Genomic DNA, 17,564 nt, shown 5'->3' on the forward strand with positions numbered 1-17,564 from the left:
TGTTTTGCTAAAATCTTAGAAAGTCATGTCTTTCCGGAGCCAGACATGGACATTCATTTAATACTTGATTCAAGGAACGACGTTCTACGCCACAGTCGCAGCGTGCCGCTCCAATCCAATTAATTCTCAAAAGATGTTCACTCGTTAGATTGTGGCCTGTTCTTAGTCGAGTAACGATGTTTATCCAACTCCTCGGGAGCTTGAGATCATGAAACCATGGCCTGGCCGCCTTAGGATACACTCTTGAGAAGTATCTATGCTCCGTTAGGTCTCGCTCTAAGTAAGGCCAGAGATAAGAAAGCCAAGCTTTCCTGTCTGGGGCAAAGATACTCATTCTCAAATTATTACAAGGGAGTTTCAAATATATTCTGTTGTTGTTTGAAATATTGATTTCGCGGCAGATTGCATCAATATAGTCGTTACCTAGTATGCTGTTATGTGATGGTATCCAGAGGAATTTAAAGTAAGGAGGGGTGTTTGGAACAGAATGTGTGTCTGTTGTAAGTTTTAGTTTTCTGTTAAGGGTATACAAAAGGGGATTCATGAAGTTATCAGTACACGAGTAATTGCGTTGTATAAAAGAGTTTGTCAAAAATGTTCTACGAAGCGAAAGGGGGGGTCGCCCGCCTGCGACAGAAGGACCAGGATGGATGTTGATTTCATATAACCCAATGCTATTCTGAGGGCTGCAAACTGCACTCTGTCCAGACATTTCAGGGAGGTCATAGAAGAATAAGAGAACAGGGGAGAGCCCCAATCTAAGATAGCCCGCATTAGGTTTTTATAGACTGTCAATGCCAACATGGGAGAAATGACCCAGGCAACCCTTGTTTCCGGTCCAAAAGTATGCCCAGATGCTTCATTATGGGATCACAAGTGATCGAAGTAGAACCTAATTTTATTGTAAAATTTTCATAGGATGATCGGGATTTTGTGAATATGCAACAGACCGTTTTTTAAGGGCGACATCCATTCCCACCACAGACTTTTGAATCTGATCCGTCAGCTTTAAAGGAGACGAATCTTTTTCTAGTCATGTGATTGATGAAGTTTACCAAACAGGGATGGAAATTTAAATCTCTAAGCATTGTATTAAGTATGTGGGGGCGAACGTTACTAAATGCGCCCTTAATATCTATAGACACAGACAAAGTATGCTCTGAGTCCGCAAAGCCGATCAGGGTATCTGTGACAAAAGTTGCCATACAGTCAACCGCTGATCTTTGCTTTCCAATCCCAAACTGGTAAGAAGAGATGAAGCCCCGCCTCTCCACCTCATGTTCCAAATGTCCCAGAATTAATTTTTCAAAAACCTTTGATAGAACTAAGGTGAGAGCTATGTGGCGAAACCCCTTTCCACCTGGTTTCGGCAGTAAAATTTGAAATTAAAAATATTTCCGAATCGTGGCACAAAAATGTCATAGCTGGTCAAGATTGGCTTACTAGTTTCTTGAAATTCTTTTCAAGAAACTAGTAAGCTAATCTGGACCTATTTTTCCCTTTTGATAAGGACACCTGCATTAACGAGTTTAAGTCGTGCAATGTCGTTTAACCGACATAATGTAAAACTATTTTTGGAAAAACTCTGCCAAGTGCTTCTGAAATATAAGTTTAGTCCTTCTCGTATATGGGATTTAGACGATACTGGTGCCCAAACCGTGATAAGTCCAAGAAAAATTGTTGCAAAGAAGGGTACCAAACAAGTAGGAGCAATTGTGTCAGCAGAGCGTGGAATAGTATATTGTGCATCTAGGGAGGAAAATAGAAGATTTCCACGAGTGTGGATTTTGCAGTTCAAGGCGTAGCGAGCGCACGAGCCGAAGGCGAGTGCTGCGAGCGAAGACGAGAACTGTAAACACACTCGTGGAAATCATTTTCCTCCCGTGGTGCACATACTATTTTTTCTAACACACGTAAACGGAAAGTACAACCACTTCATAAAAAATTTTAACGACAATAGTGTTTTTAACCGAAAGTTTATTATAATAATAGTATAATTTTTGAAAATGATTAATTATTAAAAATTAACAATTTTAACAATAACAATAAACAACAATTTAACAATTAAAACCATTTTAAACAAAAAAAACAATTTAACAATTTTCAGTAAAACATATATTTAGTCGTAAATAAAGATATATTTTATCTTTACATTGTTATTAAAATATATTACATGTGATTTTGGACGACAGGGAGGTAAAGTACTTTTCCCTCCCCGCTATGACGTCATGGGGAGGTAAAGTATACTTTTCTCTCCCCGTTATGACGTCAGAGGGAGGTAAAGTAACATTCCCTCCCTCTCGTCGGAAAAGACATACTTTCCACCTTCTACACAGGTAAGAAATGATGTACTTTCCGTGCGTGTGTTAGAAAAAAGTCATTGTTGAGTTAGCTGGAAATGTTGTGGGAAATTCAATTCCACCTATGTTTGTGTTTCCACGACTAAAATTTAAAAATATGTTTCTTTACAACGGACCTTTTGAGTCTATTAATGATGGTAACAAATCAAGATGGATGTCGAGTTCGGAATTTCTCGAGGAATTTCTGATATACATGGATCATTTTATTAAATATACAAAGACTTTTCCTAAAGATCCAGTGCTTTTATTTCTATATAATCACTTTTCCGACATTGATATCAACGTGGTTCAAAAAGCAAAACAAAATCCAATTGTCACGCTTTCGTTCTCATCACATTGCACTCATCGGCTTCAACCACTCGACGTCGGTGTCAATGGACCATTTAAAGCGTACTCTTCTGAAGATCAAAATACCTGGATTCGAAACAATCCCAATCAATGCGTTTCAAAAGTCTGGAATATGGACCTATAACCCGAACATTTTTATGACGAAGAGTTTGCACCTTCTTTTGTCATTGATCGACCACATCAAGAAAATCAACTTTCAGTTGCAAATCCCAACAATGAACCCGGCTCATCTGGTATTCAGCAAAAGCATTTTACTTCTAATTCTAACCAAATTTCAAGTTCTCAAGTGCCTAGACTTCAGAATGTTTCAATTTCAGATTGAATCTGAATATACTTCTGATGATGATACCCAATGTCAACCACCTAAAAATGCTGTAATATTTTCACCGGAGATTATTAGACCATTTCCTAAAGCACCGGCTCTATCAGCAACAACAAGAAAACGACACATCAGAAAAACAGCTGTTCTCACTGACACTCCTGAAAAAATGAACTTGCTGAAGAACAGGCACACTGTAAAGGAAGAAAATTAGAAAAAAGTAGCTCTAAAGAGAAAAAAGTAAGAAAGAAAATAATGCTTCTGAAAATCCAGCTAAAAGAAAATTTTGCTAGACGAAATAAATAAGAGCGAAGATGTATCAGAATGTTATTGTCTCGTTTGTTCTGATAATTATTCAAATTCAAAGCTAAGAGAAAAGTAGATTCAATGCATTAATTGCAAAAATTGTGCACACTTAAAATGCACTAAAAACAAGAAAACGCTAGTTACACATGTGTTCATTGTGCCATGTGAAACCTGTTTGTAGGTAAGTATTATTTCAGAATAAGTATTTTATTTTATACATTTTAAGAATTTTTTATTAAATAGTTAATTTTATATATTTTTTATAAACATTAATATACAATATTTTATTAAGAAAACTGTATTAAAATAATAATGAACAGTATTATAGTATTTAAGTTCAAAAATGTTTATTTATACCCACTAAAAATGGTACCAAAATGTCTGAAAGACAAAAATTGTTCGAAAAAATGTTTAAATGTTTATAATAAATAATTAAAATACAATAATAAATAATATTTGTTAATTATTTTATTATTTCTTATGCGCAAAATTATTTACTGTAGGTAGTTAGTTAAGACTTCATGCGGCACAACCGGCCCCGCAGTAAGGGTCGTCGGGACGCGTCGCCGCGCTGCAGAAAATCACATTTTCATTGGAAACTATTAACATTTTCAAAAAGTATAAATGAATTCAAAAACTACACAAAATACTGCAATAAATAAAATCAAATAGTTGTTATTTTACTATTATTTTCTTTCATTTGGTCGAAATCGTCACTTTCAACCCCGCTTTCCTGTATTTAAATTTTTTTTATAAAATTTTTAGCAGTATTTCAATTATTTTCAGAAATATTAAAATTTTTTACAGAGATTCAATTATTTTTATAAATAATAAAATTATTTTGAGGAATTTAATTATTGCTTCCTCGTGAGAAAGCTTTGTAGTCGTTTAATTTACAAAAATTTTAAAAATCCTTTTAACAAATTTTCTTCTATATAGGACTATGTTATATAAGACCCTGTGAACAATTGTCCGGATCTATGTATGTGTGTGTGAGTGTGTGGATCCCGATTTTTGTGAACACGATAACTCGAAGAGGTTTTAACGAATTTGGCTAAAATTTACCAGATATATTTATGATAAAAATATCTCGAAATAGATTAATAGACTTTAAAAAATTCTCAGAAAAAAATTTTTTTTTTACTTTTTTCAAAAAAAATTTTTTTTTTTAAATTTTATAGAATTAAAACCAATTTTAGACAAAAAATTTGCACTTTTAATAAAAATTAATTGTTTCTTAAAAATCATGTTGCTGTACAATAAAATGTTATTATTTATTAAAAAATAAATAAAAAATCTTATTCTTTGCATCAAGACGAATCGATTGATGTATATAAAGTATATATTCTATTGGAAATTATAGAATTAATTACAATTTAAGTTAAACAATTCACTTTTTTACTAAAAATTTTTTTGTTTATTTAGATTCATATTACTGTATAAGAGAATTTTATTCTTTATATTAAGACGAATGAACTTTATTTTATAAATGTTAAATTAAAATTCGTCAAAAGAATTGAATTATTTAAAATATTGTTGATAAAATTCTTTACAAGAATTCAATTTTGAGAAACATTCAATTATTCAATAAATTATTTATTTTTGTATTTAAATAACTGAATTCTCTTAGAATTTTCTAATAAAAATGGATTTAGAAATGAATTTCAGTTGAAATTTTAGATAATAATTGAATATTAAAAGCATTATAGCGTAAATTTCTAGAAATAATTGAATTTTGAAAATATTTTAAATTAAAATCTTTAAAAATCTGAATTTTTCATACTTTTATTAATTTGTTTGTAAAACGTTATGTAATTGAAATTTTTTTTGAAATTATTTCAAGTTTTTATTTTCTAATTTGATTGGGTGATTCTCCGTGTAGCGCACAATTTAATGTCCCTCATGTTTTATAAGAAATCAGTTTCATATATTGTAATAAGTCTAATGGGGAATAGTAATTTTTATGATGACAAATAAAAGTCTATAGTTGTTTTTATTCAAAAGTTTATAATTTTGCTTAAAAATCTGTTTCAAGGTGCCAAAACGTCATAGTGTAATCAGTCCCTACTACCATTTTGTAAATTAAGTTTTATTTTATTTTTTCCTATGTTAGTGGAAATTAGAAAAACAAAACACTTGTGAAAAGAAAAATTTATTTTTTAATATTTTTGTAGTTACAGTAGGATCTTTCAATAGTGCAGTTCTGAACAGTGCAGTCATTAATGAGTTGAGTAGACAAGGGGTTTCGGGGGGTAAAGGGAAAGGGAATCTGTGATGTCAAATACAGTGCCGTCGCTCATTTGATTATTTAGTATTATTTAGTGGTGCCCGGTATTTAGTAGTGGGGGACCCTTAATTTTCTTGACACGGACCTGAATGTTTTAGTTTTTGCACGCTTCGAACAGTGCACAATATTCCCGACGACTGCACTATTGAAAGATCCTACTGTATTTTTGTCCCCAGTTTTCGCGTCATGGTAAAATCACTTTGTAAAATTGCATAATTTATATAGAAAATCAAATCGAAAAATTACTTAACATTCATAAAAAACAGCAATAAACTCTCCTAAGTAAATTATTAAAAGAGAAACTAATTAAAAATTTTTTTTTCTGTTTTATATGTGTTACAAGCATGAAAGTTGCATAGGGAATCACAGAATCGTCATGGTCGAATCATAATATATTTGCAATAAAATGAATAATTATTCATATTTTACGTCAAAACAAGTTTTGTAGTCTGGGTTAGTGAAAACAAAAGACGTGGAAAAAAATAATTTTTGAAATCGATAATAATTTGCTAAAAAAATTAGTTTTTCTTGTGCGTCATGGTGTAATCACAGCATGGTCGAATCACTCTTTCATAGTAAGGTTTTTCTGTGTTGAACTGTATCACCGAAGCACTCATAAGTGTATGGAAGATTTTAAGTTCCGAATATTTGAAATTTCGTTAAATTTAATTGTAAACAAATGGATTTGAAAATTCTCAAAAAAGTTTGATAAAAACTTTTATAAAAAAACTAATACCTTCTCATGCGATGAGAATGTAAAAAAATAAAAGTTTTGTTATTTCTAAAAAAATTCGAAAATTATTTAACAATATGTTAAATATTATTAACAGAAAGCTAAGAAAATTTATATAAGGTAAGTGCATCAATTGCTGCCGATGCTTCAATTGCTGCGCGTTTGTGAAATGTATAATTATTTGTCACATAAGAAAATATTAATGTTTAAAAAACTGTGAAAAAATTATTTTGAACAATACTTGATACAATTGACTATAAAGAATATACATTTAAAATAAAATTACTTTAATTATTTAACTTTAAATTATGCTTGCCACAGAAACTGAAGCATGCATGTCAAATGCATGTGCTTTAGTTGCTGCGGGCAAAATGACATCTAAATGCATGTTATTTTGGCCGCAGAAACTGATGCGCAGCAATTGACACAGCGCGCAGAATTAGACGCTTTTGATATTTTTTTTAATTATTTAAATTTTATCAAATGCTATAATATTTTATAGGCTATTAATTTTTGTAAAAATTTCTTAAGAATACAAACAATTAGTTTAATAAATTTTAAATTTAATTCCTTTGTTTTAAATATTTTTTTTGCAAAAGATACCTTGGCTGAAATGCCGCAGGAACTAGTGCACTTACCCTAATTTTTTTTAATGACGATTTTTAAAAAAATTCTGATTTTGGGAATAAATAAAAAAAATTGTCATAATTTCCATTTAATAATCACAATGTTCGTTGTATTTTTATATATACTACGTACTGTCCATAAGTCTGATATTCTTAATAAAGATTAATAATACTATTATAATATAGGTTTTAGTACAATTATAACTAATTTTTTCTTTAATTATTTTTTTTTAATTTAACCCTTTAGCTAGTGGATCCAGCTAGTGGATTTTATTGAAACGTGTTAGTCGGGGGTTTTTGGGGTCGCTGATTACGAATTTAAAGTCAGATTTTCAAAATTCAAAATGGCGGATCCAATATGGCGGACATTTTATTCAAAATTGCTCAAATTTGCATAAAATTTGTTACTCGGGAGTTTTCAGGGTTGCTGATTACGAATCTGAAGTCAAATTTTTGAAATTTAAAAGGGTTTGGAGAGTAAAAAATCAAAAACCAAGTATATTTTTTACAATTTATGTCCCTTTTATTAAAATTTGTTGGAAACCGGCCATTTTGCAAATTTTTTTAAAATGAATGTATTAAAGAAACGGTAATAAAAGAAATGAATTAAGCTATAAATTTTGAAAGTGAAAACGAAAGTGAACGGTATGGACGAGGGGGAGGGGGATAATTTAGTGGAGGAAGGAATTATTATCATGAACCATATGGTGAAAAAGTTTGATTACATTTATCGTTTAACAATTTGGTTCGAATATGTATATAAATCTATTTTATTGACGATGTTTAGGTACATGCAACTGATAAGGATTCAGGATTGTATGGAATGATACAGTATACGGGCATAACGGGAACTGGTAGTGAAGCGTTTACAATGGATCCCAATAGCGGCTTAATATCCGTCGCTATGGGGAATAAACTCGATCGAGAAAGGACTCCCCAACTGCAATTGTCGGTTGAGGCACGAGACGAAGTTGGCAGGGGTCTCAGAGGCGTCGTTCCCTTCATCGTTAACTTATTAGACGTCAATGACAATGCTCCAATTTTCGATAAACCCAGTTACGAATTTACGCTCAACGCCGATCTCACAAATTTCACTCTGCGAGCTTTCATCAAGGTACACATACATTTTCCTAATTAGCGATAAATTAAACATATTTTTTAGATTTTTAATTTTTCTTATAAATTAATTGACTATGTCAAAAATGTTTCCTCAACTCTCTAACTTTAGATTAGTAATTTTTTTACTAATTCATAACAATAGTGTACGGAATATTCTATTCGCAATCCTGGAATATTCCATTGCAATTAGAAATTAGGGCAATATAATGGCTGCGTAGTTTCTGTATACAGCTATATTAACATCGGCAAAATAGTTACAATATTATTGTAATATGTAGGCAAGATAGTGAATATATTGCGGCAAAATAATGGCAATATTATAACAATATAAGGCAAGTCAATGAAAATATTGCGGCAAAATAATGGTAAGATAGTGGCTATATTTTGGTAAAATAATGACAATGTAGTGAAAATACGGATAAAACTGGATATTCAAAAGTAGATATTGAAAAAATATGTGACGCGCTCCCAAGAAAGGTACCTAAGAAGCACAAAATTTGAGGTTATGTTTAAAATTTTTTGAGTAAAAATACAGAAAGAGAATCAATTATTAATTAAAAATTGTTTGTTTTCAAGTCTTCATTATATTCAAAATATTAAATGAATATTGGTTTCCAATTCAAATAATTAAAAATGAACTTTTAATCAAGATAAATCTAACTCGAACCCAACCTATAATTCGTTTGCTTCTTAGGTACCTTTCTTGGGAGCGCGTCATATATATTAACTCTTAACATCAAAAATATTAAACTTTAATATCTAGATATTCAAATCACATGCTAAATATTAACGCTTAACATCCAGCTATTTACTTTTAATATCTAGATAGCTGTCCCTATGTTAAAGAATAAAAATATTAAACTTTAACATCTAGATATTTACCTTAAATATCCATTTTTCTCCGTAAATATAGATGCTATGTTTTTGCAAAATAATGGCAATATTTTTACAATATAAGGTAAGATAGTGACAATATTGCGGCAAAATAATGGAAAGATAGTGGCTATATTGCGGTAAAATAATGGCAAGATCTCGGCAAGATAGGGGTCGTACACATAATACGTCACGCGAACAGAGGAAGGGGAGTCTAGACATTTGTGACGACCTATAGAAAAAATGGCGCTAATGTATGAGACAGTGTGTGACATGGGGGAGGGAGGGTCTAAAATGGTTAAAAATCACGTGACGTATTGTGTGTACGGCTCCATAGTGACAATATAAAAGCTATATCTTGGCAAAAAATGTCAATATTATTATAATATAAGGCAAGATAGTACCAATATTGCGACAAAATAATGGCAAAATAGCAGCTACATTTTGGTAAAATAATGGCATTGTAGTGACAATGTGGAAGCTATATTTTGGCAAAGTAATGGAAATATTATTATAATGTAAGGCAAGATAGTACCAATATTGCGGCACAATAATTTTGGTAAAATAATGGCATTGTAGTGAAAATATAGATGCTATATTTTTACAATATAAGGCAAGGTAGTGACAATATTGCGTCAAAATAATGGAAAGATAGTGGCTATATTGCGGTAAAATAATGTCAAGATAGTGACAATATAGATTTCAATAAATTATTAATTTGTTTTAAACTGAAAAAGTAGAAAATTTAAATATGGAATGAAATATTCCATTAAAATATTGTAGGAATATTCCATTGGAATTTTGCAAAAATATTTTTTATTAGTATAATTTACTAGTATATATTGTGGACGTCCACATGAAAAGGGCCCATATTGTCGGTTCTAGTTTTCGAGATAATCGCAATTTAGTAATTTTTGAGGAAAATCTTAATTTTTCTTATCAATCTACATGTTTTGACAAGTCGAATCATGCGGTTTTCATTAATTTATCGATAATTTAACTGTTTGATTTCATTGGTTCTTTAGAAAAATGAAAAGGGTCCATTTTGTCGGTTATTTTCAAAAGTAATCCGTATTTTAAAAATAGAGGTGTGGAAAAATTTAAAACATCTTGATTTTTCATCTATAACCCCTTAACTGTTTCAGGAAAATACAACATGATTGTCCCAAACTGCCCAGCGGAATCTGATACTTTTTCAAATAGTATAATATATTTAAATTATAACTAATTATTCAATTATTTTCTAAAATATCATTAATGACCCTCATAATTTCTTATAATATTGATATAAAGAAAAATATCTATCAATTTATTTACAAATTATATTTATTTTGAGTGATAGTGAACACGACCCACGGGTGAGTCGGAAACAGTTATGGCCATACTTTTTCACGACCCACCCGTGGGTCGGAAACAGGCAACGGGTTAAGGTGTCCTGGACTGTGAACAATTCTTATCTGAATAACTTCCCAGAAGAACCAGCGATATTGATGTTAGAGTCTTTTTTTTGTAATTGTCGAAATGAAAATTTGGATATTGCGTTATTTTTTTTATAATAGAGACTGTCAAAAAATTTTAAATAAGTTTAATTTCTATTCTTTTTCTTCAAATGACACTATACAATTGTACCTAATCATTAATCTTGTAAAAAATTTGTTTTTTAATAGAAAAACTGTCCTTTTTAGAAAAGGGCCTATATTGTCGATTTTTCGTATTTTCAAAATTAAGAGGGGGGATGGTTTTAAAAATTTAAAACCTGTTGGTTTTATATCTTCAAGGTGCCCTGAACTGGAAACAATTCTTATCTGAATAACTTCCAAGAAGAACCAAAGATACAACAATTAGTTGATATCGCAATTTTTAATTCCGTTTTTCTCGAAATGAGGTTTGTGGCGTTCTAAACTTTAAAATTTCGTAACTCAGCGAATTTTTAACCAAAAAAGTTCTAAGACCACTCAAAATTTTCCAAATTTTGCCAGGAATACGCCCATATAGATAACTCCAATAGAGCCAAAATGGGCCCTTTTCATGTGGACGTCCACATATGTTATGTTTTTTGGTTAAAAATTCGCTGAGTTACGAAATTTCAAAGTTTAGAACGCCACAAACCTCATTTCGAGAAAAACAGAATTAAAGATTGCGATATCAACTAATTGTTGTATCTTTGGTTCTTCTTGGAAGTTATTCAGATAAGAATTGTTTCCAGTTCAGGGCACCTTGAAGATTATAAAACCAACAGGTTATAAATTTTTAAAACCATCCCCCCTCTTAATTTTCAAAAATTTCGTACTTAAGTACTAAAAAAATCGACAATATGGGCCCTTTTCTAAAAAGGAGAATTTTTCTATTAAAAAACCATTTTTCACAAGATTAATGATTAGCTACAATTTTATTGTGTAATTTGATGAAAACGAATATATATTAAACTTATTAAAAATTTTTTGACAGTCTCTATTATGAAAAAAATGACGCAATATCCAAATTTTTATTTCGATAATTACGAAAAAAGACTCTAACATCAATATCTCTGATTTTTTTGGGAAGTTATACAGATAAGAATTTTTTACAGTACAGGGTACCTATAAAAGATTAAAAACCAATAGGTTTTAAATTTTTAAAACCATCCGCCCCCTCTTAATTTTGAAAATACCAAAAACCGACAATATGGGCCCTTTTCTTAAAAGGAGAATTTTTCTATTAAAAAACCATTTTTTTGCAAGATTAATGATTAGGTACAATTTTATTGTGTCATTTGAAGAAAAAGAATAGATATTACACTTATTAAAAATTTTTTGACAGTCTCTATTATGAAAAAATTGACGCAATATCCAAATTTTCATTTCGAAAATTACAAAAAAAAGATTCTAACTTTAATATCTCTGGTTCTTCTCGGAAGTTATTCTGATAAGAATTGTTTACAGTCCAAGACACTTTAGAGATGAAAAATCAAGAGGTTTTAAATTTTTCTACACCTCCATTTTTAAAATTCGGATTACTTTTGCAAATGACCGACAAAATGGGCCCTTTTCATTTGTCAAAAGAACCAATGAAAGCAAACAGTTAAATTATCGATAAATTAATGAAAACCGCATACTTCGACTTGTCAAAACATGTAGATTGATAATAAAAAATAAAAAAAAAATTAAGAGTTTGCTCCAAAATTACTAAATTGGGATTATCTCGAAAACTGGAACCGACAATATGGGCCCTTTTCATGTGGACGTCCACATATAATCCGACTAATCATGATCTAAAACCTAAATTGCTAAAAGCAAAATGAAATCTGTATTGTAGGCTAAACGCATGGATTAAATTTTAATTTGGGTCTGTTTACATAAATATTACATCAATAAAAATTAAAGTAAAAATGAATTTTTTAAAAACAAATTAATATAATAAAACTCTTTTAATTTGGAAAGAAAATTCCCGGTTTGTCATAAAATTACCGTCTTATTCCTGTTTTTCCTGGTCAAATTAAATTCCTGGTTATTTCTCCGTTTTTTTCCGCGCGGTTAGTAGACATTCTGTTATAATTATATATTAGTAAAAACTAAAACCCGTCAAAGACTGGTACGACAGCTAGTAATATAATATAACATGTGAACTTAAAAAAGAGTCTCTTTATAAAGTAAGTCTCAATAAAATAACATGTAATACTCAATGATAGAGAGTTTAAAAGCAATTCATCAAAAAATATGTAAAATTTTGAAATTTTTGAAAACATTTTTTATACTTGGGTGATTCTCCGCGTAGCGCAGAACTTGGTTTTTTTCATGTTGTAATGAAAAAATAATAAATAATTTTCATATATTTTTACAATTCCAACGTAAAAAGGTTATCTATATATGTTTAGAAACAAAAACCAATAATTACTTTTGTATCTAATATTATAATTTTTCATATACATATAAGTGGTTTTAAGGCTGAAAACGTCAAAATTTTACCTGTCCCCACAGGAAGTTAAGAAAAAAAAAAGTTAATAATTTTAGTAATATGCAATAATAAATACAATTACTATTGACATTTTAGTATCGTCTACTTTAGTACAGTTGAATAAAAAAAAATTTTTTTTTTAAATTCATTTTATGTATGTTTTTTTTCAGTTTATGCTTGACAGAAAATTTTGATGCTATTCATTATTTTATTAACAAACAGTAAATTATTTAAATGAAAATCAAATGTTAACTTAAAATTACTTTTGTAAACACAAAAAATAACTTCCTTAAGTTATTTCAGGAAAAAGAATCAATGTTCTATTTGATTTATTCATTTTTCACTCATTTTAAGTTGGAAATTTGATAAGGGAATCACAAAATAATCTCCACCGACATCCACTGATCCTTAAATATTTTACCACAAATTAAACAATTATTTAAAAAAAAGTTTTAAATAAAGCGTAGTTATATTGTTTTGGTCAATACGAATGAGATCCACTTTAAACCGATTGAAAATTAATGATACTTTTTTCAAAAAATTAAAATATCCAAAGTCGGTTGAAAAAGTTCCCACCAGCCTGAGTTTCCACCGACCTCAGAATTTCCACCGACCTCAGAATTTCCACCTTTTCCCAGGAGAGGGAAAAGAGAAGGTGAGAGCGTGGCGAAGAGTTTCCGATATCTCTAACTCGTTTCCTACTACTAATACAAGTTAGCGACCGTGTGTTCGGCCGTCATCGGCAATTAGAGAGAGATGGACTGAATGATTTCTTTCCGCTATGAAAAGAGTCAGGCGCTGAGTTAAAAAAATTCGATTCTTATGGAGTCGTTTTAATTATTTTATTATTAACAATATAATTATTATTTAATACAAATTATTACTCTACTTAAATTTGAAAAAGAATTTTTAATCTTTTTGAGATATTTTTCAAATTCAAAATGGTAACTAATGATAATCCAAAACGATAATAAGCACAAAAAATATTATACAGTGAGTTCTCGCGAGTCGTTCAATTCTCGAAAATTTTCAAGATCATAAAACTCACGAGTCGTTCAACGCATAAGCCACGCCTCCAAGGCGATTTCAGGGATGTGTGAAACATATTTATCGCCCCGAAAGACACAATTTCAATGACTTTGGTCCGTTTAAATTACACAGCACTGAGCACCGGCGCGCGCATGCTAGAAATTGAACGACTCGTGAATCGGACACTGATCAGCTGTTGAACGACTGGCGAGTTTGAACGACTCGTGAGTTGAACGACTCGCGAGAACTCACTGTATTCTAATTTTATTCATAACTTTTAATTTTATTTTCATTACAGTCAAATAAAAAGAATGCTTTGTTTCTTAGTTTAAATAATACTAAATTTAATAAAAAAATATTAAAATACTTTAATTTTGTTTTTCCCTAATTTACAGCCATGACTTTTTCGCTGAGCCTAAAGAATATTCTGATTCACGCTAAAAATGATATACTGAAAACAATGTTCTATTACATTTATTTATGAATTTCTCTAATTTTACAATTATTCGAAAACAGTTCTATTTAAAAAAAATATTTAATATTATTATTTTTTTTAAATTTCAATTTTTATAAAATCTTTCGCAAGAATTCAAATACTTTTACAAGGAATACAACTTTTCACATGAATTCAATTATTGAAAAATGTAATAAAATTCGTTGCAAGAATTCAATTTTTTTCATAAATAATAAAATTTTTCTAAGGATTTCAATTATTTTTAATACAAATTTAAATAAATTCCTCAAAAATGTAATTATTTTTAAAAATTTTTCGAAAAAATTTAGTTGGTGGTCGTTTAAGGACCAAGGGTATAAGTACCCTTGGTTCGCGCCCACTTGGCTTGGTATTTTTCCGGCACGTGAGACAATCTGAGCGGGAGGTTTGACGTCGAGGTATAATGATGTGCACCGTCGATTATTGTCCGGTACACACCATTAGAACTCGACTGTCGATAAACCGGTTGTACTCAGAGAGGTTTTCTACAGTTTCCCTCTTCTCTGGCGAGAAAACCCATTGACGGGTGGTCCAGGCGTAATGCGAGTACTCCTAATAAAGTCGGCTGTAGACGCAAAATTAGGTTAATATATAGAAAAATTTCTAAAGTAGAATGGTTATGCTTAATCCAAAAAAAAGTATTTCTCGGGGACTCTTGTCGAAGTGCGTAAGACAATAGGGCAGGAGTATAAACAATTAAAAAAAAAAAAAAAATAATGAAATTCTTTCCTAAAATTCAAATATTTTCGAAATCTACTATTTTAATAAAATTTTTCAAAAGAATTGAATTATTTAAAAAAATATAATAAAAGTTGTTGCAGTAATTCTATTATTAAAATTCCTTACAGGATTTCAATTATTTTTAATACAATTTTAAGTAAATTTCTCCAAAAGAAATAAATTATCAATTATTTGGAATGAAGAATTTCAATTAAATATTTAGAAAATAAAAACTTGAAATAATTTTTTTAAAAATTTCATTATTTCTAATAATTCAAGTTATAATGATTTTAATATTCAATTATTATCAAATATTTTAAATGAAATTCATTTTTAAATCAACTTTTGTTAAGAAATTCAACGACAATTTAGTTATTGAAATACAAAAATAAATAATTTATTCAATAATTGAATGTTTTTTAAATTTAATTTTTACGAAGAATTTTGTTAAAATTGTAAAAAATAATTGCAATTTTATGATGAGTTTTATTATTAATGAAAATAATTGAACCTCTAAAAAATTGTATTATTCATGACAATATTTTTTTAGTGTTTTTAACTAAAATTTTTCTGAATATCCATGATTTTGAATAATTAATTAAATATATATTAAGAAATTAAAAAAAATAATTTCAGAAGAATTTGGATTATTAAAATATTTTAAAAATCTAAGTTGTTTAAAATTCAATTAATTTAGAAATATTTAAGTAAAATTATTCATTAAATAATTTCTAAGTAATAATTTTATGATAGTTCTTGAAGAATTAATTAAATAAATTAAATAAAATTAAATAAATTAAATGCTCTGGGACAAGCGGTGCTCTCGGAATTTATAAAAATTTTGATAAATAATTATTGAAAAAAATTGTTTAAATATGCGGAAAAAAGGGTTTATGAACGGTTTGGTATAGACGTCTCATTTTGAGAGGATAAAATATTTCGGGTTCATATTTGGAGGGGTGATAGAGGAATTTCACTCTCCGAGGAGCGGCCCTCTCCGTTTTTGCAATAATTTTGCGAGGAAATTGTTTTATTAACGATTGAAAGTAGAGTAATTTGAGATTAATACATTTCCTTAGTTCAAGTCGCGACCACTTCCGAGAATTGGCGCCACCTCCTTGACCACTGACACATAGGACATAGATCCAATTGTCTGTGTGCTCACCGCCATATTGTCTCTCACTTTCGCCAAAAATCCAACTTTTGTAATTTCGTATTATGTTATGAAAACTTTATTTTCTCAAACCTTTATTAACTCAAATTAGTTTTAAAATATAATTTTTAATGTTTATAAATGTAATTTGACAGAATGTTTACTTTAACAAATATTGCAATTAGCATTGCAAACAATGTTTTTATACTCGAATAATCACTTTTTTTAGGTTAAAAAATCCAAATTTTGTCAACTGACAATTATAAACATTAAAAAATATATTTTATACTAATTTGAGTTAATAAAGTTTTGAGAAAATAAAGATTTCATAACATAAATATTTTATTACCTTACACATTTTCAAAAATTCAGCATTTGAATAAATATGACAAATAGAAAATAAAAATACAGGATAAATAACAATGTTGCCGATTTAATTTTTTTCTTCTTTAGAATTGGACGGTAATTTAATTCTTTAACATTATAATTATGATTAAATAAATCTAGGTCATTTTAACATTTGCAACTTTTAAATTCAAAAAAGTACCTATACGGTTAAAAGTTCTTCAAATGAGGAGATACAGGCGCGTATCTATAGAACACGTGCTTTCGTAGTGCGATAGAACGGTTTAGTCAGTGCGTCTCTCTCTTAATCCTGAATTTCGCCCCGAACTACAAGTGACACACGGATACAGTAAGAGGGGAGCGTAGATGAGTGTGCGTGAGGAGAAGGAGGCTCAACTCTAAGCATTAAATGCTCTTTTTTAAATCGTTATTACGAAAAAAGTATTTCTTTAAAATTAATTTTGACTTCAGATAATTCGAAAAGCAATCTATAGTTTATCTGAAACAATCAAAATATGAAAATTGATTTTTTGCTTCTTTTAGGTGCTTTTCTTCGCGACGCGTCACTATTATTATTTTTACAAATATAAGGCAAGATAGTGACAATATTTCGGCAAAATAATGTCATGATAGTGGCTATATTGCTGTAAAATAATGGCAAGATACTGAAAATATGGATGATATATTTTGCCAAAATGATAGCAATATTATTACACGCAAAAAAAGGTTGGATAGTACATCCAATTTTAATTGGATATAAGGAAATAAGCTGTTATATCTATGTAAAATAATATATGAACAAACGGCGTTGGTTCCAGTGACAATTTTAAATTTATACTTATGATTAGTCATTATATCTATTTACACTGGAACTCCCAAGAGAGTCCATCGCAGAGTCTTATGTGACTCTCTTGGAGAGT

At 29.6% G+C, this 17,564-nt stretch overlaps 1 protein-coding gene across 1 annotated transcript in view; it reads left to right on the forward strand.

Moving 5' to 3' along the window:
* The window catches only part of LOC122504102, a 215,861-nt gene that overhangs the window by 98,309 nt on the left and 99,988 nt on the right, over positions 1-17,564 (forward strand). The window contains exon 12 of the mRNA XM_043614999.1: positions 7,767-8,093. Within this exon, the coding sequence (XP_043470934.1) occupies positions 7,767-8,093 (327 nt within the window). The remainder of the gene's footprint in view (positions 1-7,766; positions 8,094-17,564) is intronic.

The sequence above is a fragment of the Leptopilina heterotoma genome, unplaced genomic scaffold, assembly GCF_015476425.1.
Source record: "Leptopilina heterotoma isolate Lh14 unplaced genomic scaffold, ASM1547642v1 Lhet_278, whole genome shotgun sequence".
Classification (NCBI taxonomy): domain Eukaryota; kingdom Metazoa; phylum Arthropoda; class Insecta; order Hymenoptera; family Figitidae; genus Leptopilina; species Leptopilina heterotoma.